The 24,479-nt window shown below is 20.4% G+C and overlaps 9 protein-coding genes across 9 annotated transcripts; 5 read left to right on the top strand and 4 right to left on the bottom strand. All coding sequences in view use genetic code 6, as the record gives it.

The window, feature by feature from the left end:
* Positions 1-558: 558 nt before the first annotated feature.
* Positions 559-2,828, top strand: TTHERM_00730310 (hypothetical protein; the record flags this gene model as incomplete). Its single annotated transcript, XM_001023627.2, has 5 exons — positions 559-1,429; positions 1,491-1,549; positions 1,617-1,817; positions 1,874-2,080; positions 2,139-2,828. 5 exons carry the CDS (start codon positions 559-561, stop codon positions 2,826-2,828), a joined length of 2,028 nt encoding a protein of 675 aa, XP_001023627.2.
* A 652-nt stretch (positions 2,829-3,480) lies between these two features.
* On the top strand, positions 3,481-7,764 carry TTHERM_00730300 (UvrD/REP helicase family protein; the record flags this gene model as incomplete). The annotated part of the gene is made up of 1 exon (XM_001023626.2): positions 3,481-7,764. The coding sequence occupies one exon, from the start codon at positions 3,481-3,483 to the stop codon at positions 7,762-7,764; it is 4,284 nt and encodes a 1,427-aa protein (XP_001023626.2).
* A 659-nt stretch (positions 7,765-8,423) lies between these two features.
* TTHERM_00730290 (UvrD/REP helicase family protein) lies at positions 8,424-11,488 on the top strand (the record flags this gene model as incomplete). The annotated part of the gene is made up of 2 exons (XM_001023625.2): positions 8,424-11,325; positions 11,397-11,488. The coding sequence occupies 2 exons, from the start codon at positions 8,424-8,426 to the stop codon at positions 11,486-11,488; spliced, it is 2,994 nt and encodes a 997-aa protein (XP_001023625.2).
* A 175-nt stretch (positions 11,489-11,663) lies between these two features.
* Positions 11,664-11,933, top strand: TTHERM_000730281 (UvrD/REP helicase family protein, putative; the record flags this gene model as incomplete). Its single annotated transcript, XM_012799866.1, has 1 exon — positions 11,664-11,933. One exon carries the CDS (start codon positions 11,664-11,666, stop codon positions 11,931-11,933), a length of 270 nt encoding a protein of 89 aa, XP_012655320.1.
* A 1,158-nt stretch (positions 11,934-13,091) lies between these two features.
* Positions 13,092-16,644, bottom strand: TTHERM_00730280 (hypothetical protein; the record flags this gene model as incomplete). Its single annotated transcript, XM_001023624.2, has 9 exons — positions 13,092-13,293; positions 13,348-13,953; positions 14,036-14,159; positions 14,224-14,696; positions 14,755-15,157; positions 15,216-15,874; positions 15,932-16,055; positions 16,109-16,264; positions 16,329-16,644. 9 exons carry the CDS (start codon positions 16,642-16,644, stop codon positions 13,092-13,094), a joined length of 3,063 nt encoding a protein of 1,020 aa, XP_001023624.2.
* Positions 16,645-17,380: 736 nt separating this feature from the next.
* Positions 17,381-17,730, bottom strand: TTHERM_00730270 (hypothetical protein; the record flags this gene model as incomplete). The annotated part of the gene is made up of 2 exons (XM_001023623.1): positions 17,381-17,518; positions 17,707-17,730. The coding sequence occupies 2 exons, from the start codon at positions 17,728-17,730 to the stop codon at positions 17,381-17,383; spliced, it is 162 nt and encodes a 53-aa protein (XP_001023623.1).
* A 1,237-nt stretch (positions 17,731-18,967) lies between these two features.
* TTHERM_00730260 (hypothetical protein) lies at positions 18,968-19,466 on the bottom strand (the record flags this gene model as incomplete). The annotated part of the gene is made up of 2 exons (XM_001023622.1): positions 18,968-19,003; positions 19,113-19,466. 2 exons carry the CDS (start codon positions 19,464-19,466, stop codon positions 18,968-18,970), a joined length of 390 nt encoding a protein of 129 aa, XP_001023622.1.
* Positions 19,467-21,030: 1,564 nt separating this feature from the next.
* TTHERM_000730254 (hypothetical protein) lies at positions 21,031-21,402 on the bottom strand (the record flags this gene model as incomplete). The annotated part of the gene is made up of 1 exon (XM_012799865.1): positions 21,031-21,402. One exon carries the CDS (start codon positions 21,400-21,402, stop codon positions 21,031-21,033), a length of 372 nt encoding a protein of 123 aa, XP_012655319.1.
* A 986-nt stretch (positions 21,403-22,388) lies between these two features.
* Positions 22,389-23,986, top strand: TTHERM_00730250 (hypothetical protein; the record flags this gene model as incomplete). The annotated part of the gene is made up of 2 exons (XM_001023621.3): positions 22,389-23,619; positions 23,682-23,986. The coding sequence occupies exons 1-2, from the start codon at positions 22,392-22,394 to the stop codon at positions 23,984-23,986; spliced, it is 1,533 nt and encodes a 510-aa protein (XP_001023621.3). The 5' UTR covers positions 22,389-22,391.
* Positions 23,987-24,479: the final 493 nt, after the last annotated feature.

Here is a 24,479-nt window from a genome sequence, read left to right as displayed (position 1 = left end):
AAATTTGAAAGGATTTAATTGATAACCAAAAATTCATTCATGCTTTATCCGAAATAGGACATAAATATTACTTCACCTTATCTTAATCCTAATTAAGATGAATAACTTATTAGTAGAAATAAACTGTAATCTATTCATTAAAGACATAAATCTAGCTCAATGACTTAGTAGAAATTCTCTTTAAAAAATAAAAATCTTAATCTATCAAACTAGATTAGCAACGATTTTAGCTTACCAAATACATACAGAGAATCTACAATGAACAAAGCTTCTTCAACTAAAAATGGACTGTCTAAAATTAATCATTAAAAGCATCAATCGTTTCACTAATTTTAATAAATTAATGCTAATGGAAGCAATATTTAGTAGTAAAATAGTTTAATAAATTCTCCAACAAACTAAGATATTAAAATCTAGTTAAATGGATAAAAATAATCTTATCTACAATCAGCTCTGTTTTTTAATTTTCCTAATAATAACAACAACAACTAATAACTTAATGCATCATTTTTTTAAGGCAACTAAGATGATTTATAGTAACTTAAATAATCTCTTTAAATGCTTATATAAAGAGAAGAAGAAGTTTGCAGAGGGTTAATATAAAGGAGTAATAAACTAAATGAAATATTTGCTTTATTTGGAACACCAGAAAATTTTCACTTTTCTAATGAAAACGATTTTACAAAATTTCATCAAGCTGTTTAAGATTTATCATAAACTCTTATTAGCGCTGCTAAGAATGAAATAGAATTAGGATCTAAATGCAGAGAGATAGAAAGGTTAAATCTGGAAAATAAGTTATTAAGCCGCAAAATGAGTACCCTTAAAGAAAAATGTTAAGAATAATAAAAAGTTAATGAGTTGCTTTCGTAAAGAAACAAGCAACTATTGGAAGAGAACAACAAATATTTGATTCTTTTGAATACAGAAAAGAAAGATAACAGAATGAATACTAAAAAAGTCTCAGCCCTAGAAAAGCGAGTTGAGTTTATTTTAGAAAACGAAGTTAATATTACACTTAATCCTAATGATAAATTAAGGTAGAGTTTAAATGAATTATTAAGAGAGAATGAGGCTCTTAAAAGGGATCTCGCTCATAAAAATTAAGAGATTGAAAGAAATTTAGGCAATATTAAAAAATTTAATGAGATCATAAATAGGCTTAATCAAAAGATAGATAGTATGAAAAAAGACCCATCAAAATACTTTGATGGTTTAAATTCTCAACAATAAAGTTCATAGAAGCTAGAAGTAAAATCAAACAATTAACAAGGCGGAGATTTTTCATATTCTTCTCAGAATACTAAACTAATCAAAAATGATGACATTGACTTATTCTCAAATTTTGTAATTCCATAAAATGTTGGCTTTAGGATTGTCTCTCTAAAATCTGACCACTAAAATTTAATTCACGATCTCATTGAGATTGGTATCAAATTATAAAACGATTGCTTTCTTAGTTATTTATGAAATTAAAATTTTTTAATTAGGCAGTACTAACTTCACCAAATAAATAATGTCAACAAATAACCAAGTACAGTAAAGAGATGTAAATAAATAAATAGATATTTATTTTAAAATATAAAGTTTAATTTTCAAAAATACTAAAATTTTAGGTGTTTAACTTGGTAGCAAGCTAATTTTTATCATTTAAGGATTTAAGTGAAAAGGTTAATCAACTTTTGAATGATTTGTAAATACTTTTTTTCTAGGAATAATAAGATTCAAAAGAAGTAATAAGTAAATTAAATTTGTCTTTAGCTCACATATTTAATGCTAAATCAGCTCATATTTGGTTCATTGAGTGCTAACAAGGAGTAAATTAATTACATATTAATAAATGTATGCTTAAAAATTTTTAATACATTATTAGATTTTAACTACTTACGAAAACAACAGAGAGAAAAAGTGCTTAATTTCTAAAGGATTATTAAGTGAGTGTTTCTTTGGTAAAAAACCCATAAATAGCAAAAATGCCAGAAATAAACCACTTTACTATCAAATTTGTGAAGACAAAGAGCTTTCTGTAGTTGTTGATACTTGCTTGATAATTCCGATAGCAGATTTATAAGCAAATCAAGTTGTTATTAAAATTAAAAATTAACTTTTTAATTAATTATTTACTTAAAAATATAAAGGTAAAAATTCTAATTGAAATAAGCAATTCTAAAAATGAAATATTTTCTTTTGATGAAGAATATTTAAGTATCATATTGGGATAGTTTTTGAATAAAATAGTTACTATGTAAGAAATAAACAAATATAAAGATACCATTATTAGGTTTAATCAATAGCTAGTAGACACAATAGACCATTTAATGTATGCAGAAAATAAGTTTGATTTATCTTAAAGGATATAAAAATCGTTTGCAATGTGTTTTGGGATAACTAATTTTATATTCTATTATGTTGAAGGCGATAATTTAGTTAAATACGAAGGTTCTAATTAAAAATCATAATACTCTTTAAAGTATGGATTAGTTGGGTAAGCAGCTTTGGATTAAAAACCCTACATAATTAGTGATGCAAAACTCTCATCTTATTATAATAAATTAGTAGATTTATAGTCTATTCTCCCTATATTTGCAATACCTTTATTAGATAAAGAAAATATCAGAAGCTCCCCAGAAGAAAATCCTATATCTGCTTGTTTAGGAGTAATATAAATTGCTCTTAAATAAAAATATAAGTCTACATAAAAAGATATGCTTATTGATGCCTCAGATGGTTATTTTGGATTAGAAGAAACTATGTCTATAAAAATACAACAATTTTGCTAATTGCTTGTTCATTCAATAAAATAAATTAACAAAAAGTATTCTTGTTGAAAGTCTTTTTTAATTAATTGATTTTAAATAGAATTTATTTATTTATATTTATTTATTTATTTAGTTCATTGACACATTATAAAATGTTTTTTAAACTTTAGTTCTTATCTAATTATTCCTCCTCTATAATTAAGGTACGTCACTTATCTTATAAATTAATTTATATTTTTAATTTTAGATTTTTTAAGTAAAATTAAGTAGTTCTAGAATGTTTTATCTCAATCATAATTTATGCTAAATAAGTCAATTCTTTATTATTATATTTTACATAGCACTCAAATTTTAATTGGCGGGAACTAACTGATAAATAAAAATTAATATTTTAAATTATATTTTTTTTAATCTACTTTTTCTACCTTATTATATTTCAAAATATAAACGTATACCCTACCTACTTAGTAACAAAACCGAAAAAAAAATAATATTTTTATTTATTAAATAAGGAAGTTTAAGTAGAATAATTTTTAATTCATAAATAAGAAGAAAATAGGGGAAAAAACTATTTAAGCAAAATACTTTTATTTTGAAGAACGTAAAATCAAGGAAAATATTATAATAAAAATAATTTAATAAACAAGTAAATATTTATTTATTTCATTATAATTATTAAATAAAAATATTAATTAATTAAAAAATTACCTTATCCTAAAAAATGTCTAACAAAAACGATTTCAACGATTGCGAACTTAGTGAAGAGTAGAAGAAAATAGTCTATTCAGATATTAATCAAAACTAAAAAATTGAAGCTTGTGCAGGTTCTGGTAAGACAACTACTCTCATTTATAGGGTTAAATATTTGATCAATAACAAAATAAAGCCATAAAAAATAATATTAACCACTTTCAATATAGAAGCAGCTAAAAATTTAAATAAAAAAGCCAAATAGGTTCTAGAAACTAAAGATTAAACAAATTTGAAAATAGTTAATATTGATAAATTCATTTATGAAATATATGAATCAAATCTAAAAATAAATGATCCCCTTTAAAAAAAATACATAAAGCAAAGCTTAACATATATTAGTAGCTTAGTCTTAAAATATTTATCTTCTGATTAAGGAAGAAAAATTTTGAATTAATATAGTCATTTCTTTTTTGATGAATTTTAAGATATAAATGATATATAATATAATATTCTAATGTAATTTTGCAAGAATAATTGCAAAATAATAGCAATAGGGGATGAAGCTTAGAATATTTATAGCTTTAGAAACTCAAGATTAGAGTTTATTTAGAAAAAAATAGATGATGATGTAGAGAAATACTAAAATTAAAAAATACATATCTACAACCTTTCAATAAATTTTAGAAGTTAAAGTAAGATAATAGAGTTCTGTAACTAAATCCTAATTAATATCAAAAAATCTCATCAAATGTAAAGTGCAAAATAGAGTTATTAAGAAGAAGAAAAACCTATAGTAAAAATATATTAAAGCAAATAAGAGTAGTATGAAACTATTATAGAAGAAATATATGATTTAGTTTAAAAACATAAATACTAACTGAGTGATATAGCTATTTTAAGTCCAAGAAATGAAGAAATAAAACATATTTAAGCTATTTTAGAGAGAAAAAATTATGAAGTAAGAAAAAATAGTTAAAATTAAACCATTATTCAATAAGAACAATAATAAGAGGAAATTCCATATAGAATACTTTAAAAAAATTCTAACTTATTACTACTTAACTATTCAAAGACATTTGATGATGATGATATTATTGCTAAATTAACATTAAGTACATTTCATTCTTCTAAGGGTCTGGAGTGGAAAGTAGTTTATATAGTAGGAATAAATGATAAACACTTTCCAAGAGCATTCTTAGCGTAATCAAATTAAGAAAATACTAAAGAAAAATTAATTGAAATTCTGAGAACTTTTTATGTAGCTTGTACGAGGTCCATAGATTTATTGAATCTTTCATTTGTAAAAGATGATAATAAAGTTGAATTTATTTGTAGATTTATGAGTTAAATAAACGAAAAATATTTTTAAAAGGATGAATATTTCAAAAAGAAAAATATTGCTAAGATGAATTTGCAAAGCTATAATTAACAGTTAATTAAATAAGGTGAAAATGAATTTTAATAAAATTTAAGTAAAACTAATCATAAAGAGAGTTCTTTATTTTAAATCATATCCAATTTCTCATTTAATGACTTTGAGAAGATTAATTAATATCTTCAAGATTTAGAATAACTTGAACTAAATATAAATTAAACGAAAAAAAAAGTAACTTACTCTTTAAAAGATTTAAAACCAAACAATAATTGCTAGAGTCTTTTATCTTATCTTGATTTATTATTACAAAGAACTATAGCTGAAAAATTTAATTTAAATTCAGGATATCGCTATTAAAAAGCAGAAAAAATACTTTTTTGCATTGATTTAGATAAAAAACAACAAGCTATCTTTAATGAATTTAAGTGCTTATTTAGTGAATATTGTGAAAAAACTAACAATTATTAATAATTTTTAGAAATACTGTTAACATAATATTAAAGAGATTCAAATAGAATATAAAAAATTAACAACTCAAAATAAGAGATATGTTCTATTTATGAAACAATTAAATCATATTTGAAAGATTATAAAATAAAATTTAAAGACATTTAACATCATACCAAAAAATATTTTCCTGATAATTTCCAACATAAATAATAATTTTATGAATGCTATAAAAAGTTTATAAATAAAGAACACAAATTTCTTTCATACCTTAATCCACCAAATTAAAAATAGCAAATTAGTAAAACTTAATTTATATACGTATTAAGTAAATTAGATTTAATATACGAAGGAAAGCAAGAATGTTTGTATAGGAATGATAGTGAGGACATAGATATCTATCATAAATTTACATTGAAATATAATATAGAAAGATTTCTAAAAATAATTGAATCAAAAACAAAAGATAATAAAGATTTTAACATAGAAGTCAAGAAAGAGGTAAAGGATTAAGGATAGTTGTATGGAATTGTTGATTTACTTGTTGGTGATACTATTTATAAATTTGTTTATAATTTTTAAGAAGTTTACCCTATATAAATAGCACACTAAGATATTATTTAGTAGCTAGCATTTGCTTTAATTTTGAATGAGTAAGGAGCTAAAATAACATAAATAAGCTTCTATAATATTATCGAAGAAGATAAGATAGATTATTCAATTCAAAAATTTATTGAAAATCCAGTCATATCAAAGGATTATTTAGAGTTCTTAAAATACAAAGCAAGTAGTTTAGAATAAGAATTTGTATAAACATCATATGGTGAGTAATAAATAGAGCAACAATAAATGCCTAATCTTAATTTAGCAAATGAGATCAATAATTACTAACTTTAGAGTAATTAAAATTAAAGTTAACAAATTTTATAGTTTTAAGAATAATTTGATAGCAATAAGGATTCTTTAAAAGAAATACAATAAGATAAAAGCCCGTTTTAAATCAAAGAATAATAAAAAAATGAAATACATCAATTAAATTAATTCTAATATACTAACTATTAAGATTTGAACTAAAAATCTTTTGATGATATTTGTATCCAAAATTAGTTTTACTCATATTAAGATAATACTTTTCAAAAGGAATCAAAATAAAAATCATTTGATGATTAAATGTTAAAAAAGAATCAGTAAATTAATTTATTTGAAACTAAATATATGAATTAAAATGTTTCATTAAATAACTATGATTATAATATAGAGTAAAATTAAATTTAATAACAACATCAAAATTAATAAGACCAAAAACGATATCCATTCTAATTTATCAATGAGGGGTCATAATTAGAAGAAGATTAAAAACTTAACAAATTTCATTTCTAATTTTAAAATGAGTAGAATATGTTAAATAATTAAAATTAAACAGTAAATAATAAACTTTTGATTGAAAATTAAAATTAATTATTTATTAAATAAGCTAAATAAAACTAATTATTTTAAAGTGATACTTAAAATGAAGAGGAAAAGATAATAGATAAATTTTAAGAACCAATACCATATACTAACTATTATTGCAAGGAAAGTATGAATAATTAAATAAAATTAATAACTTAGACAAACTCTAATAATTTTGGAAATATACCTAAATTTTAAAATTAACAATCTTTATTTGAAGAAAGCGACTTCATTTAAAATTAATAAAAATAGATTATTTCTAAAGTCACTGACAATAATCCTAAAAGTGATTTAAATTAAAATTTTCCTTAATAAGCAGGATAATTTTTAAAAACTAATGTGTTAGAGAATATTCCATAAAATACTTTGGATAATAAGCAATTAGATTAAATAGAGAATAGTAATTTATATTAAAAATCAAATAATTTACATTTATTAGCACATTAATAAGTAAATTAGGATAAAATAATAAAAGAAATTTAAGAATAGTTAAGTAAACTGAATCAATTAGTAATTAATAACACTAAGAACATAATAGAAATATTATAATGGTTGTCATAAGATATAAACAATTTGAATGATAAATCAGTTAATGAATAAATTTAGTAATTGCAAATAAGTTTATCAAAATAATTTGTTAAAATTAATTATTAAAAAATATAATTAATGCTGATAATGTATACTGCAAATAAAAGCTATTCAGATTTTAAAAAGAACGAATTAATATAATTTTTAGTTGACTTAATAACGATAGAATAAAATAACAAACCAATAAATAAAAAAAATATTAAATTTGCAAATTAAATTGATAGTTATCCAACAAGTGATGAAGATTTAGATTTAGATGAATAAATATTAAAAATAAAACAAGGTTTAGCTATAGAGAGCCAAATTGAATAATGTAATGATTGGTATGAGATACGAGGAGACGTTGCTAAAATTTTAAAAAAAAGAGATAAGCCAAATAAGAGATAATTTGAACAAACAGATGAATCAATTTAAAATGAACAATAAGTTTACAAGTAATTAAAATAATGAAATTTAAATTAATTTTCAACCCATTTGATATTAAACTTTCAAATAGATATTAATATGCATTTTATTTTGTATCTGTAACTCTGATTTTTTTATTTCAATTAGTTTAATTATGTGTATTTAGATGAATCCACAATAATTGTTCCTTAAAAAACTATTTCATTTAATTATCTATCTTAAATACTTAAAAAATTGAAAACTATTTATTGATTTTCAAAATTTTATTTTTAAAAATTTTAAATTTTCTACTCCCTAAATTATTATTTGAAGTAGCAACATCATAGTTGCAGATATTTACTATGTAGTATTTTGTACTTTTTCTGCCTTATTAAATTTCAAAATATAAATAAACTTCCTATTAAAGTAATAAAACTGAAAAAAAAAATAATGATTTTTATAAAACAAGTAAGTTTAAGTAGAATATTTTATTAATAAAAAAAAGAAAATAGGAGAAAAAAAACTAATTAAAATAAAATACTTATATTTTGAAGAACAGAATCAAATTATTTTGAAGAAAAAATTTAAAAACAGAATCAAATAAATAAAATACTTATATTTTGAAGAAAAGAATCAAATTAAAAAGAAAATAATAAAAAATAAATAGATAAACTTATAAATAGACAATAAAAATATTAATTAAAAAAATTAGCTGATCTTAAAAAATGCTTAACAAAAACAATTTCTAACTTAGCGAAGAGTAGTTGAAAATAGTCTAATCAGATATTTATTAAAACTAAAAAATTGGAGCTTGCGCTGGCTCTGGTAAGACAACAACTCTCATTTATAGGGTTAAGTATTTGATTGATAACAATATTGAACCATAAAAAATAATATTAACCACTTTCAATGTAGAAGCAGCTTAAAATTTAAAAAAAAAAGCAGAATAGGTCTTATAACCTAATGACTTAAAAGATTTGAAAATAATTAATATTGATAAATTCATTTATGAAATTTATCAAAATTATCTAAAAATGAAAGATCCCCTGTAAGTAAAATGCATTAAGCAAAGCTTAAAGTATATCAGTGGCTTAGTTTTAAAATATTTAACTTCTGATTAAGGAAAACATGTTGTGAATTAATATAGTCATTTCTTTTTTGATGAATTTTAAGATATAAATGATATATAATATAATATTCTAATGGAGTTTTGCAAGAATAATTGCAAAATAATCGCAATAGGGGATGAAGCTTAGAATATTTATAGCTTTAGAAACTCAAAATTAGAATTTATTTAGAAAAAAATAGATGTAGATGTAGATAATTATTAAAATTAAAAAATAAATATCTACTAACTTTCAATAAATTTCAGAAGTCAAAGTAAGATAGTAGAGTTTTGTAACTAAATCTTAGTTAGTATGAAATAGTCTAATTAAATGAAAAGTGCAAAATAGAGTTTATAAGAAGAAGAAAAACCTATTGTAAAAATATATTAAAGCGAATAAGAGTAGTATGAAAAAATAATAAAAGAAATATATGATTTAGTTAAAAAAGATAAATACTAACTGAGTGATATAGCTATTTTAAGTCCAAGAAATGAAGAAATAAAACATATTTAAGCTATTTTATAGAGAAAAAACTATGAAGTAAGAAATAAAAATAAATATTAATAAAATGAAACCATTATTGAATAAGAGCAATAATAAGAGGAGATTCCATATAAAATACTTAAAAAAAATTCTAATTTATTATTGCTTAATATATTAGATGATGATAACAGTCCTAAATTAACATTAAGTACATTTCATTGTTCTAAAGGTCTGGAGTGGAAAGTAGTTTATATAGTAGGAATAAATGATAAATAATTTCCAGAATCATTCTTAACAAAATCAAATTAATAATATACTGAAGAATAATTAATTGAAATTTAGAGAACTTTTTATGTAGCTTGTACAAGGTCCATAAATTTTTTGAATCTTTCATTTGTGAACAACTAAGGTTCAAATTAATTTATTTGCAGATTTATGAGTTAAATAAGTGAAGAATATTTTTAAAAAGAAAAAAATTTTCATAAGAAAAATATTGCTAAAATTAATTTGGATAAAAAACAATTTATTAAAAAAGATGAAAAATAATTTTAATAGAATTTAAAGAAAAATAATCATAAAGAAAGTTCTTTATGTTAAATCATATCCAATTTCTAATTTTGTGACTTTGAGAAAATTAATTATTATCTTCAAGATTTAGAAAAACCTAAAATAAATACAAAATTAGATAAATAAAAAGTTGCATATGTTTTAAAAGATTTAAAACCAAATAATAATTGCTAAAATCTTATATCTTATCTTGATTTATTATTACAAAGGACTATTGCTGAAAAATTTGATATAAATTCAGGATATCGCTTTGAAAGAGCAGAAAAAATACTTTATTCCATTTATTTGGATAAAAAGCAGTATGAAATTTTTAATACTTTTGAGAAATAATTTAAAGATTATTGTGAAATAACTAGCAATAAAAAATAATTTTTAGAAAAACTGTAAACATAATATTAAACAGAATAAGCTAAAATATAAAATATTAACAGTTCAAAATAAGAATTAGAATGTATCTATGATAAAATTAAATCATTTTTGAAAGAAAAAAACATAAAATTTAAAGACATTTAAATTTAAGATGAAGCCAAAAAATACTTTCCTGATAATTTCCAAGATAAATAATAATTTTATGAATTCTATTAATAGTTTAGGGATAAATAACACATATTTCTTGAGTACCTTAAGATGAGAAAATCAGAACAACAAACACGTAAAACTTAATTTATATATGAATTAAGTAAATTAGATTTAATATACCAACAAAAACAAGAATGTCTTTATAGAAGTGATACAAATGATATACAAATCTATCATAAATATTCTTTGGTATTTAATATTCAAAGATTTCTAAAAATTATTGAAGCAAAAAAAAGAAATAATAAAGATTTTACTATAGAAATCAAGAAAAAAGTAAAGGATGAAGATCTTTATGGGGTTGTTGATTTACTTGTTGATGATACTATTTATAAATTTGTTTATAATTTTTCAGAAGTTTGTCCCATTCAAATAGCACACGAAGATATTATTTAGTAGCTAGCATATGCTTTGATTTTGAATAAGCAAGGAGCTAAAATAACATAAATAAGCTTCTATAATATTATAGAAGAAGATAAGATAGATTATTCAATTCAAAATTTTATTGAAAATCCAGTCAAATCAAAGGATTATCTAGAGTTCTTAAAAGAAAAAGCAAATATTTTAAAATAACAACCTGTATAGTAATAAATAATACAAGAATAAATGCCTAATCTAAATTTAGCAAATGAGATCAATAATTATTAACTTTAGAGTAATTAAAATGAAAGCTAACTAATTTTATAGTTTTAAGATAAATTCGAAACTGAAGATTCTTTAAAAAATAAATAATAAGACTAAAAAAATTAAATGAAATTAAAAAAGAATCAGTAAATTAACAAAGATGTATCTCCTAATAACGATTTTTTTGATTAAAATTAATAATAATAAAAAAATTTAAAAAATATGCCATAAAATAATTTGGAAAATAAGCAATTAAATTAAAAAGAGAATAGTAATTTAAATTAAAAATCAAATAATTATTTATTTGATAAAGAAATTTTATAAAATTTAAATAAACTTAAGCAATTAGAAGTTCTTAACAGTAAAAATATAATCCAAATATTACAATGGTTACTAAAAGACATAAGCAATTTGAATTATAATTCATTAAATGAGTTAATTGAGGAATTAAAAATAAAGTTTTCAAAATAATTTGTTAAAATTAATTTTAAAAAAATATAATTAATGCTGATAGAGTTGACTGCAAAAACAAGCTATTCAGATATTTAAAGTAATAAATTATTATAATTTTTAATTAACTTAATAAATATTGAATAAAATAACAAACCAATGAATGAAGACAATATTAAATAAGCATATAAAATTGATAGTTTTACAACAAGTGATAAAGATTTTGATTTTGATGAAAAAATATAAAAAATAAAAGAAGGTTTAGATTTAGATTTAGAGAGCGAAATTGAAGAATGTAATGATTGGCATGAGATACGAGGAGACGTTATTAAAATTATTAAAAAAATATAATTACATCAGAGAAAATAGGAACATTCAGATGAATCAATTTAAGACGAATAATAAGTTCGCAAGTAATTAAAAAAATGAAATTTAAATAAATTTAAACTTATTTAGTCATAAACTTTCAATTATAAATTAAATGATTTTTATTATTTTTGTACCTGTAATTAAGATTTTTTATTCGAATTATTATAGTTTAATTATACCTATTTAGATGATTTCATAATAATTTTTAATTTTAAAACTATTTCATTTAAATATCTATCTTAAATACTCAAAAATAAAAAATATTTATTGATTTTTAAAAAATTATTTTTACAAATTGTATATTCAAAAGAGTGAAAAATAATTTATTTATTATATGCTTATATTATGAGAATAGTAGGTATGTTTTGATTTGTAGATGTAAGATAAGCTATTCTTATTCAATATTAATTACCATTACATGGTAACTTAATAATTAATTAGTAAAAAAAAATATAAATACCAAATATAATTTACAAAGAAGAAAAAAAAAATTAATTTTTAAAATGAAATTCAGAAACATAATTTAACTTTTGATATTACTTATAGTCTTTTAGGGAGGCTTTGCATATAAAAGAAAATAATTTGATGCTTGTATAGCAAATAATTGTGCAGTTTAGTAAGCTTTTTGCTAGAATGATTTTTAGTGTTCTGATAATTAGTTAGATTATCTATATTGCATAGGGACAAATAATGCATGTTAAGGAAACTTTCCTGATGACATGTTTTCTTCCTCAGTTATAAATTGCATGAAATAATGCAGCGTAGCTTCATAGAATATAAATTGGATTAATCTATAAAAATGCTATCTCAGTTGCTTTAGTTATAAGATGAGTCTTTTTTTGGGAACATTACTAATTTCAATTTTCTCTATAATGTGATTTCATCAATTTACTGAATCAAAATAAATAAATTAATAATTAATTAACATATATATCTATCTATGTATTAATCTGCATTAATAAAGAAAGTTTCATCATTAAATTTTAATGAAAGATTTCATACAATATAAACATGAATAAAGATAAATAAATATTCAGTGAATAGATTTACTTGAAATGATATATTTATTTTTTTATATTATTTATTTGATATTATAAGAAAAAACAAAAAATAATTTTGTTAGTTTGTTTGTTTGTCATTTTTTAGTTATTATTTACAAATAAATAATAAAATAAAATAGGTTATTCCTTAAATTAAATAATTTTATTTTTAATTCATTCATTAATTAATTTAGTTCATATCGTATTCTTCTAAAACTTACTATTATTATTGCTGTTATAAATATTAAGAATTATCATGTCTTTATTATCCTTGAAGTTCTTTAATTTCTTTATTTATTTTTATAGCTTATTAATATAGAATTTTTTGATTGTTCTGATTGGCTATTTATTGGCTCTTTGAGCTAAAGAACTAAGCATCCCTATAGTTTAAAAAATAATAAATTTTATATAAATAGATATTTAATTTTAATTACTGGAATGACGAATTCTTATTCTATTAAGCTTTATCTTTATATTGCTTATAAAAATTGTTTCCTAATTGCTACTTCACTATTTAAAATTCATCTACATCTTGCTATGAGTTAGGATCATTTAAGGTGTAATGATTATTTTATACTACAATATTATTCAATTAAGATATTCCTGAGAAATTCACCTTCTAAGGAATGGTATTTTGGTATGAATATTGCTTTAAAAGCTAAGCATTTGATGATGATTTCGATATACTCTTAGATGACTAAAATTAATCTTAAAGAGATTTATTTATAGTTTACTTAATCTAATCTATACGAGAGGGTACAGAATGTTTTTGCTTCATGCTTTAAATCGATTAATTAATCTAAATATTTTCAGAAAAATACATCTAATTTTTATTTTTCTGTTAGAAAATTTTTGGTTAGTTTGAGTTTTTTGATAGACCTTATTACTAATTCTACTCCTTTTATTAAAAAAATGCTGCAGTTTACTAATTGGTTGTCCCAAATGTATATTCACTATTCTATTCTTTATTATTTTAAATTAATCCACTCTGTTTTAGATTATTTTCTAACTCTTAACACACTTCAATAGCTTTCTAAATTCTATTAAGTATAAATAAAATTTGTTCATTGAATATTTAAAAATAAAAATGTATTTTAATTATTTTCTTCATAAAAAAGTTACTTTTAATTTTGAGTTTCGCTTTAATTTGCATCAAAATTCTAAACTTAATAAATTTGATCTTTTTCTTGAGGTTTTGTTGTCAGTATTTGAGGAATTTCTTAGTTCTTTTAATAGTCTATGCTATCTTTAAATTATTAATTAAAAATAAATAATTGATTAATTAATATTATTTTATGAAATAAGAGTACTTGAGTGGTTATAATCGTATTTGCAATTAAGATAGGTTAGGAATGTTGGTGATACTCTTTTCTCCGAAAAAAAACCTTTTTCTTACTCATATCCTTTTAATCTTTTTGCTGAATTTGTTATGGTAGCATTTGAATGATTTTGTTGGTTGTAATTTGATTTTTTCTAAGTTGAATTATTTCTTGTTTGGCTTTCTGTTTTTTTGCTTGGAGTCATTATTGAAGCATAAGAATTCTTCATTCTTTCAGTATTTTTTTCTGAAACTTTTTTTTGCCACTCAATTTATCTATCATAAACACTCATATTATGTTCATCATCCTAAGGAAGAGATTTATATTTCTTAGGGTTAATTTAAGGTCTAAAAGTGCAGCCAACTGTTTCTTCCTTTTTTTTCTCTTCGATTCTTTTTTCGATCAATATTTATTTTCTTTTCATATAAATCTAAGTCTTATCTTCAATAGGCAAATAGTTGTTACTGTAAATTAAAATAAATCGAAATATTAATTTAGATAAATACAAATAAAAAACCTTACTTATTTAAGGATAGTCTTTAGGCTTTTTCTGTTAATTTAGGTTTAAATGTACATTTTTAGAGGTCTTTAGTTTCAATTTCTCTTTATATATTCTTCAATTTCTCTTCTTTTTCTTACTTTATTTGCATTCCATGATAATAAATATTACATAATAGCTCAGTTTAATGATCTTATTTTTTTGGTTGCGAACTTTACGGTCTTTATTAAGTTGCGTTTTGATAACTGTGATATTGTTTTTTATTACTCATAATACTGTTGTTGTTATTATTATTATTGATAGAGATAATAGTGTTTGTATTATTTTTTATAACACTGCTTTTAGTTTATACTTTAGAATCTTTAGAAATAGTTTCACTAATTTATGATAGCCTTGGTATATTTGCCTAAGTGCCATGCAAATTATCTAGTTTTAAAATAATAAAATAATTTTTATTACAAAAAGCAAATAATTAATCTACTACTTTATAATGTTTCTTAAGAGCTAATCATAAGAGAGGATTTTACAGTTTTTAATTGCTCGAGAGAGTTAACATCTTTTATTGATTGTTATGAAAATTTTTGAGTTAAGCTTTGATTTTTATATTATTACTAAGACTATTATTATACAGTTTCTTATTTTTTTGTTTAAGATACCTATTAAGATTTTATTTAGTGAGAAGGATTGCTTGATTAAATAGTAAATGTCTGCTTTGAGCTGTTAGCTTGGGAAGAAGTTCCTGACTAATCTATTCCTTTTTTAAATGACTACTACTTCTATTGTAACTCTAAAAGTTATTTTTGATATCTGTTTTGATATTCTATTTCAGCCTCCTCAGGTGTCATTTTAGACAATTACTTTTCAAATCTTATATTTTCTTCATTCTATTCTGAACTATGCTAGCTGCTGCTATTCTTTGCTACTTGAGAAGTGGAATTTTTACTAAGCTGAGTTTTTATTTCTGAAGGTGGCATTTGTTGGTTACTTTCATTTTAAAATTCATTTATATTTTTTTAGATTTACTGATTGAGATAATCTTGTGATATATGCTCTAACTCTTGATTATGCTACTAAATTTAACCTCTGACTATCTCAGCATAATTTGCTTATTGATTTTGTTGATCTTCTCCATAACAATTTTATCTAAAATTATGTTAAAAAAGCGAATTAATATATTAATAATACTAAATATAAATTAACTATAAATAATCTTAAGTTGCATATCTTTATCTTTAAGAGTTTTAACTAATTCCATTGACTTCATCTAATTCATCATCATCGTCGTCATCATGATTTTCATGATTATTGTATAGATAGTGTTGATCTAGTATAAGAATTATATTATATTCAAAAAACATTCCATTCAAGTAATGATACTTTAATTGTGGTTATCTTATTGTTATTATGAGGAATCTTACTCCTCATCTTCACTTCTAATAGGGTCTTTGTAAATATTAATATAATCGTCGTTCCCCTCTTCATAATGGTATTCTTCTTGCAAATTGTTTGACTTCGCTTTTGAGCTCATCTTTTCTATTAAGTTTCATAAAGATAGAATAACTAATCTAATTCTTTATATATAAATTTTAAAAATTACTTTGCTAAAAATTAACCTCATAGAGTTCTAAATCACTAGAGTTCTCTAAATTATATTAATTTCCTTGACCTATTTCCTATCCTGAATTTTTACGGTTCATTTATACTAGCTTAATAAGTTTTATGTTGAGCTAATTAAGTATTTAATTGATTAATTTAAATATAAAGGTTTTGTTATATAAAACTTAATCAAATAAAATAAAACAAAACTTTGTTAGCTAATTAATTAAATAATTAATTTATAATAAATAAAATTATTGATAGATTTATAAAATTAAAGTATAATATCTATCAAACACTATTTGTTGTTAAATCATCTATCATTTGAATAGATAATAGAGAAAGAAAGCAAATTCTCAAAACCTAAAATTTATTCTAACAATTTAAAAAGGAAGAAAGATATTTATATTTATTTATTTATTTGATTGTTAGTTTGTTTATTTATTTACTTGTTTTTTAATGTTTCATTAAAAATTACTGAAAAATTTTAAATATCTTTTTTAAATTTTTTTTACATAGAGAAATTTAACTAAATTAAATATAAATTCTAATTTAAAATTGAATGAAATAATAAAAATATTTAAATGCCTTTAATTTCTTCCATTTCGAAAATTTAATTTTAAAAAGAAACCATTTTAAATAGAAAAATTTCTTTAAAACGAATATTAAATATTTCTATTTAATAATTTAATTTTTATTAAATTTTTAAAAAGTTTTTTCTGATTAGTTTTTATCATATTATAAAATTGATTTGTAATTTGTATTAATAATTTATTTGTTAAATATTTCTGTTTAGTGATTTTTTAATTTAGTAATTTGGTTGTTTATTTATTTATTTGTATCTTAGGTTTATTTGTATTTATTTTTTTATTCGTTTATTTTTTTTCTTTTTGTTTTAATTTATTTTTTTATTTAATTTGTATTTGTATTTGTATTTTAATTTGAATTTGAATTTGATTTTATATTATTAAATTTTATTTTTTATTTTTATTTTTCTTTATTTTTTATCTTTTTATATTTTTTAATTTTAGAGAGAGAGCAACTTTCTGCCTATCAACAAGAAGATTCTCGACGTTCCTAATATGTTAAAGGGAAGAAGAGGGGGTTAATATTCGCGTTTCCTTGAGATACGTATAATCCGCAACATACAATATACTCTTGAATGAATTCTGTGTATTACTATATTTTGTCCTATCTAAAGATTTAAGTCTTTTCAAGGATAGTAATACCAGTCACTCATAGAGCTTTAAGAGTCCCTCAAAAACTTAAACAAGCAGCACCAAATGCTTACTTGTTACAAAATAATATTACTTGACTTACCATTTCGATTAATAAATAAATTAATCAGCATAGGTGCACTATAATCATCAGCTCATTACCCAGTCATAATCAAAGCTACCCATTTCATACTATACTACGACAAAAGCACAAAGCAACATACTAATCAGCATAATTAATTATTATTATTTTGATTTAAGGTTACTATTAAAGAATTTTAACATTTTAGATTTGATTTAAGTCAGATCTAAGTGTTGATTCATTAATTTTTAGTTTTTTTTTGTTATTATTTGTTACTTTTTTTCAAATTATTTTTTGTATCTTTTTGATTTTTTTTTTAATAAAGTTTTATATTGAAAAATTTATGGAACAATAAATATTTGATTTATTCAATCAATCTAATAAATGTTAATCTTTTCAAAATTTTTTTAATAAATTAAATAAAAATATAATTTTCTCTTTTTTTCATTACCAATATAAATATTTTGAATTTAAAAAGATAAATTTTTGAATTATTTAACACAAAAATTAGATTTCTCTAAAAACTATACTATTTTATATTTCAAATGAATTTTATAAACTAAAAGATAAGGATTTAATAAAATAACAGGATATTATAATTTTATAGAGTATATAAACTTAAATAATTTAATAATTTTGTATTTTATCGATTTATATTTTACTTGTAACATTTGTGATTCTATTCTAGATAAAAATATTTTTATTTTTGGTATGTTTAAAATATTTAATAAATTTAATTAATCCTTAAAGTTTTAATTTTTTATAATTTAAAATTTAATAAAACACATATTATTTATAAAATATAGTTTAAGGATAAGTTTATATTTATATGATTTAATTTGAATGTGAAATAATTTAAAAAAATATTCAATCAAAAATAAAATTTAAATATTCTTTTAAATAATATTTCTTTAAAAAAATGATGAATTTTTTTATCTTAAAGTTTGAATTATCAAAAATAAAATAAAATTATGATTATCATATTTAAATATTTGATAATATTAAAAAAATAAGAATTATATTCATGATATATATAAGAATTAATTTAATATATTTATTCTTATACGTTTGTTATAAAATTTAACTAAAAAATGTTTTAAACTAGCCTTTGTTAAAAAATTGTTTCTATTTTTATTTTATTTTATTTTTACTTTTGGATTTTATTTTTATTTTTATTTTTCTGTTTCTATTTTTATTATTAATTTTATTTATTTTTTTATTATTTATTTATTATTTATTTTTATTTATTTATTTAATTATTTTTATTTATTTATTTTATTTTATTTTATTTTATTTTAATATTTGATTTCTATTTAATTTTATTTGTTATTTAAATCTAGTTCATTTATTTTTTCTTAACTAAGAGAGCGAGGAAACCTAATTTTTAAAAATATAATTTTTTATAATAATTTAAGCAAGTCTAAGAGAGAATTTTCTTGAGATCTCAAGGACTCTTCAATCCATTTACTTCTTATATTAATCTTACTTGTGCTTGATGCGTAAAAAACTTAAGAGTGATTGTAATATTGTAAGCTTCAAATAATCTTAAAAGTAAAGGATCTTTTTAGAAGGTCTTTTGAAAGTTTTAGTAAGATTAAAACCATTATGATTTAAATGATCTTAATAATACTTGATATTTTTTCAAATAAAGAATGTTAGCCATAATATTTAGATTTTTGCTGTATTAGATTAACAAACAGAGGGCACTGTTTTATATGTATTTAGAATTGGATGATAAAAAACTTAAGCGATTCTAAATATAATCTCTTTTTTTTTTAAAAACTTTGTTATTTAAGGATAAAAACTTATTTATTTGGCTTTCATTTTTATTTGTTCGCATTTTAAATTGATTTGATTTTCTTTTTTAGCAGGAAAATTTATAGTTTTTAGTAATAATTGATTTTAATTTATTTATATTTTCTTTAATAATAAGGAAATTAATTTCTCAAAGTCACAATTTATTAAAAAAATAATGTTCTCTAAAACTGAATAATGTTACAAGGTAAAATTCTTTGAAACATTTAATAAAATATGTTCCCCATTTAAATTAATCATAAAGATTTTCATTTTTATTGATGTCTTAGTTTTATTTTATTCTTAATACTTAATCTTTTAATGAAATATCTAATAAAATACATAAATATTAATTTTTTATAAAACAAAATATTTGCTTGCTTATTTTATTAATTTCTTAGTTTTATTTTCAAATTAATTATTCTTCTATTTTACTATTTTTCATATTCAATAATTTATCAGAATTCTGAAATTTAGAAAAATTTTCTTATTTTTCTTATATTTTTCATAACAAAGAAATTTATTTATTAAAATTTTCTCCTGTAATATTTTTATGATTTTCTTATTTCTTTGCAGGTGTTAGCAAAACTGAATATCTTTAAAAATAAACACTAAATTTTTTAGACTGCTCACATAATTATTTCCCATATATTTTTATAGTCTTAATCAATAATATTTTTTTGATATTTTAGCAAATTTAAATTATAAAATAAATAAATAAACAAATATTAAAAACATTTACTATTATATTAGGTAAATTATCTTTAAATTTAAAATTTATAATATATTTTTTATTCATGAATTTTATTTAAAATAATAAAGTCAAACTGTTCAATTCCTTTTAATTTAATTAAGATAAATCTTTTTTAAAACAAGTTTTGCTTACGCAAATCTTGCTTTTTTTTGGTAAAAAAAAATTCAATTTAAAACTAATATTAAATTTATATATATCTATGTATCTAATAAAATTTTACCATATATTTTACTATTAATTCATATAAAAATATTTTATTAAGATATTACTTTGAGTAATAAATAATATTAAAATCCAGCTTCAAAATATTTATTGTAATTAATTACTTCATTAAAAAAAAATAATTATTTTGATTTATTTTTAACAATTTTTTAATTAAAATTATAATGTTTAATGATATTTCAAAATAGGCATGAAGAATGTTAAGAATAGGATTAAACATCTTTTATCTTAATTTTGTCATGTAGGAAAACTAAAATTTTATAGTCTAACGAAAACAAGAATATGACTTAAAATTTAATGTTACTATAAATAAATGCTTTTTATATTAAATAGTTATAGAATATTTTGAATTTATATTTATTAAATATTCATTTAAAATACTCTAGCTAATAATAATTAGAATATCTTTAAAAAAATAAATTATATATCATAGAAAAGCTTTTATTAAAAAAATTTTTTTATAAGAAAAGCTCATTATTATTTAATATTGACTTAAATTATATTTTAATAATATTTGCCTAGCAATTTCACAGTAATAAAATACTAATGTAAATAAGTTTAATATATAATAAAAGAGATGGATAACAAATGAGGATTGTTTTTAATAAAAAAGCTAAAAACAGTAAAGGTTGTATCATATGTAAAATTAGCATATATGCTTTAAGAAAAATTATATTTTATTAATATTTTAGAGATTTTTGAAGTTTGATTTATATTTAGAATATATTTGTTTTTATTTTATGAGTAATTGGTTGTGTTTGTTTAATATATTTTTAATGTAAATAGAATGATTTTTTATTTATTTATGTTATGTATTTATTTATTTTAATTATATTTATATTAAGTTTTTGGAGTTATTTTAGTTTTTTTTTTTAGATGTGGATTTTAAATAGGTATTTTTGACAAGGATAGAGAAGCTCGATTTTTTAATGTTGTTTGATTTTTTCTTTCTTAAATATTTATTTTTGTATTTTTTTTAGTTTTTTATCATCATCATCATCATCATTTCATCTTTCGAAGTATTTTTGACAAATAATCCTGGGTTAGTTTATAAATAATAAAAGGAATAAGAAAAATATCATGTATTTTGAAAAAGAGAATTTTAGTGTTCACGGCCGGGAGTATGCTGTCATAAAGCTGAAGTTTCTCAAGCAAATTTTTCCTATTTTCTTTTGGTAGCTTAGATCTGTTTCAATCGATAAGCTAATAGCATAAAATAGTTTCCACCTCAGCTTCCTTTTTGCAGCTTTGACTTACTTTTAATTTTTAAAGGCATTTTCATTTCAAGATTGCTTAATTTGTCTGTCTGAGTATATGATGCAATAGATTGTTTTATTCCATTCCTATCTTTTAGTAAATATATAATTGAAGATTCCCATAGCAAAAACTTGTAACCTGTATTTGATAGAATTAGCAAGTAACTAAAATCTACTATAAAAAACTGATTGCGTTTGTACTCGATTATGAAAATAATAAAAATGAAAGCCTATTAAAAACTTATTTTTTGGAAGGATTAAAAACTATACCGGGCTCTATGAAAATTATTGCGTTAAAAATTAATTATAAAAATATATCGTTAAATTTTCACTTTTAATTAAAGTTACCGTTGAAAAGTTAATTAATTTTAATATAGACTAAGCTATTAAGATTTATTTATCTAAATCAATTTATTTATGAGTCTAACAAACAAATATAGAAAACATAACCTAACAAACAAATATAGAAAACATAAGAATTAATTAAAATTTTATAAAAAATATAAATAAATAATCTAATTTAAAAAATTAATTTTCATATTTACAAATATTTTTAATTTTTCTTTATTAAATTATAATTTTTATTAAACATTTTAGATAAATTTTGTTTATTTGCACATATTTACTTGCGAGTTTGAATTACTGATTATAAAAAATACTACTTTAATTTTTAAATTTAAATTGTAAATTTTTAATCTGGTTTTTAGATATTAAATCAATTTGTTTCTTTCACTTGTAAATGAACGAGGAAGAATATTAAAATAAAGAAAATACACATCCTAATATTTAATCTTCTAACGCTTTAAATAGCTAGAAACTAACTTATTTTCAACAAAAGGCTACTTTTTATTTGGATGAAGACACTAAAACTTTTTCCTAAACGTTTTAACAGAATGCTAAGAACTACAAATTGAATCTAAACAAAAACAGTTTCATACATTTTTGGCCTAATTATCCTATCAGACACTAAAAACTCTTAATAAACAATTTTTTACCAAAGTAAAAAGATAATTCAAAGATAAAGCCTTTGAGAGTTAATTTATCGCAGCCCTAAATTATAAACTTAGAGTAAAAAGCACAAGCTGTGGGATAAGTTTTTGTTGTTTATGTAGAAAAGAGCAATTTTATCGACTTTTTAGAAATTAGCTGTGCTACTTTTTCTGTAGTAGAATTCTAAAATTAATAAACAAATAATTAACACCAAAATGAAATATTTGGCTTGACAGTTGCTCATGTCTTTATGGATACTCCATAAAATACTAAAGGTGATTACTATCGCTTAATATTTGTAAGTATGAGTGAAATTGACACATTCGAAGATTTTAAAAAGTCTCTTTAAACATTCAAAGCAAAAAAAAGAAGATAAATTGTAGATTTCAACAAATAAAATGGGTTTAATATAAAAGATTTTAGTAAACTCCTTTAAAATTATTTATAAGAGGAAGATAAATACTTTAAGGGATAGCCTATTTTTTAGGCATTCATAAATTATGAATTCTTAGAATATAGACGAGAGTTGATATCTGTTATAAGTGAAAGTGAGACTTCTCATTAATTTTTATTAGATCCTCTTAACGGATTGTAATGTCTCCCTAGTATAGATTGCTGTCTACTTTCTTTTGAAGATAAATTTATTGATTTCTTTAACAAATAGAAGATATATCCTTTATAAATTTCATAAAATTAATACAACATTTAAGAAGACTAATAAAATAATATTTATATGATTGGATATTAATAAATTATAGGATCAATTTTCTAAAAGAAAGACCCTACATATATATTAAACATGCTTTATGATAATTAAACAATATAACCAATAGAAGTTAATAAACTTATTAACCCTCATAAATCCTTGTAAGTGGGATAATACGCAAAAAGCAATAATTATATTTTAACTTTCGAAGCCAGTACTACCTAAGGCTCAAGTGGTTCACCAGTTCTTGATATAAATGGCAATCTGATAGGTAAAATAAAATAAAATAAATTTATAAATTTATTTATTTACTTTATAATTAATTACTAATAGGAATAAACACAGGATATTTTGACGATATTACAGGATATGAAGATACACAAGAAACTTAAACTTATTAAAGTATTATCAATTTTGATAGAAATGTTAAAGAAAATCAATCTAATTACCACAAAATTAAAAATTATAACTGCGGAATAGATACTAACCATATTATATTCTAAGCATTTTCAAAAAGAGAAATTTCAATTTTCTAAACAATTCAAATATAAAACCCTTCAGAGTTAAGAAAATCTATTCCTCCTTCATATAATTACTAAATATCAAACTAAAAGTAAAATAAATAAAAAAATAAGTGATTTAAAATTAAAAGTATATCTTTACTTTTATATGATTTTAAATAAAAAAATTATATTTCTTAATAATTTTTATCATACAATCAATGATTTTTAGCATTTAATTTATTTCAAATTTAAAAAAATTTATTAAAATCTTATCGAATTAAATAGATTTAATAATATGTAAATGATATCTTTATTTGGAGTTATATCTATGTATTTATTAGTAATATTTTAAAGTCTGACTGACAAGTTTAATTAAAAAAACATAAAAATTAATATAAAGAAAGAATTTGGTGATGTTAACTTAGTATGATAATTAATTATTTACATAATCAAAAAATATAAAATACTTATTATTATATTTATATATTTTGAAATATTAATTTTTTTTCATACAATAAATACTCTTTTATATTTAGTTTTAATTTTAAGTTGTTATATCCATGCTTGCTTTCAATTCGTTTTTGTTGTTCTTGCAATTTCAATTATTTGATTCTTGCTCCCTTTGTAA

This window comes from Tetrahymena thermophila, assembly GCF_000189635.1.
Source record: "Tetrahymena thermophila SB210 genomic scaffold scf_8254417, whole genome shotgun sequence".
NCBI classification, from domain to species: Eukaryota; Ciliophora; class Oligohymenophorea; order Hymenostomatida; family Tetrahymenidae; genus Tetrahymena; species Tetrahymena thermophila.
The sequence above is the reverse complement of the archived record's forward strand: the minus strand, read 5'-3'. Positions and strand labels throughout refer to the sequence as shown.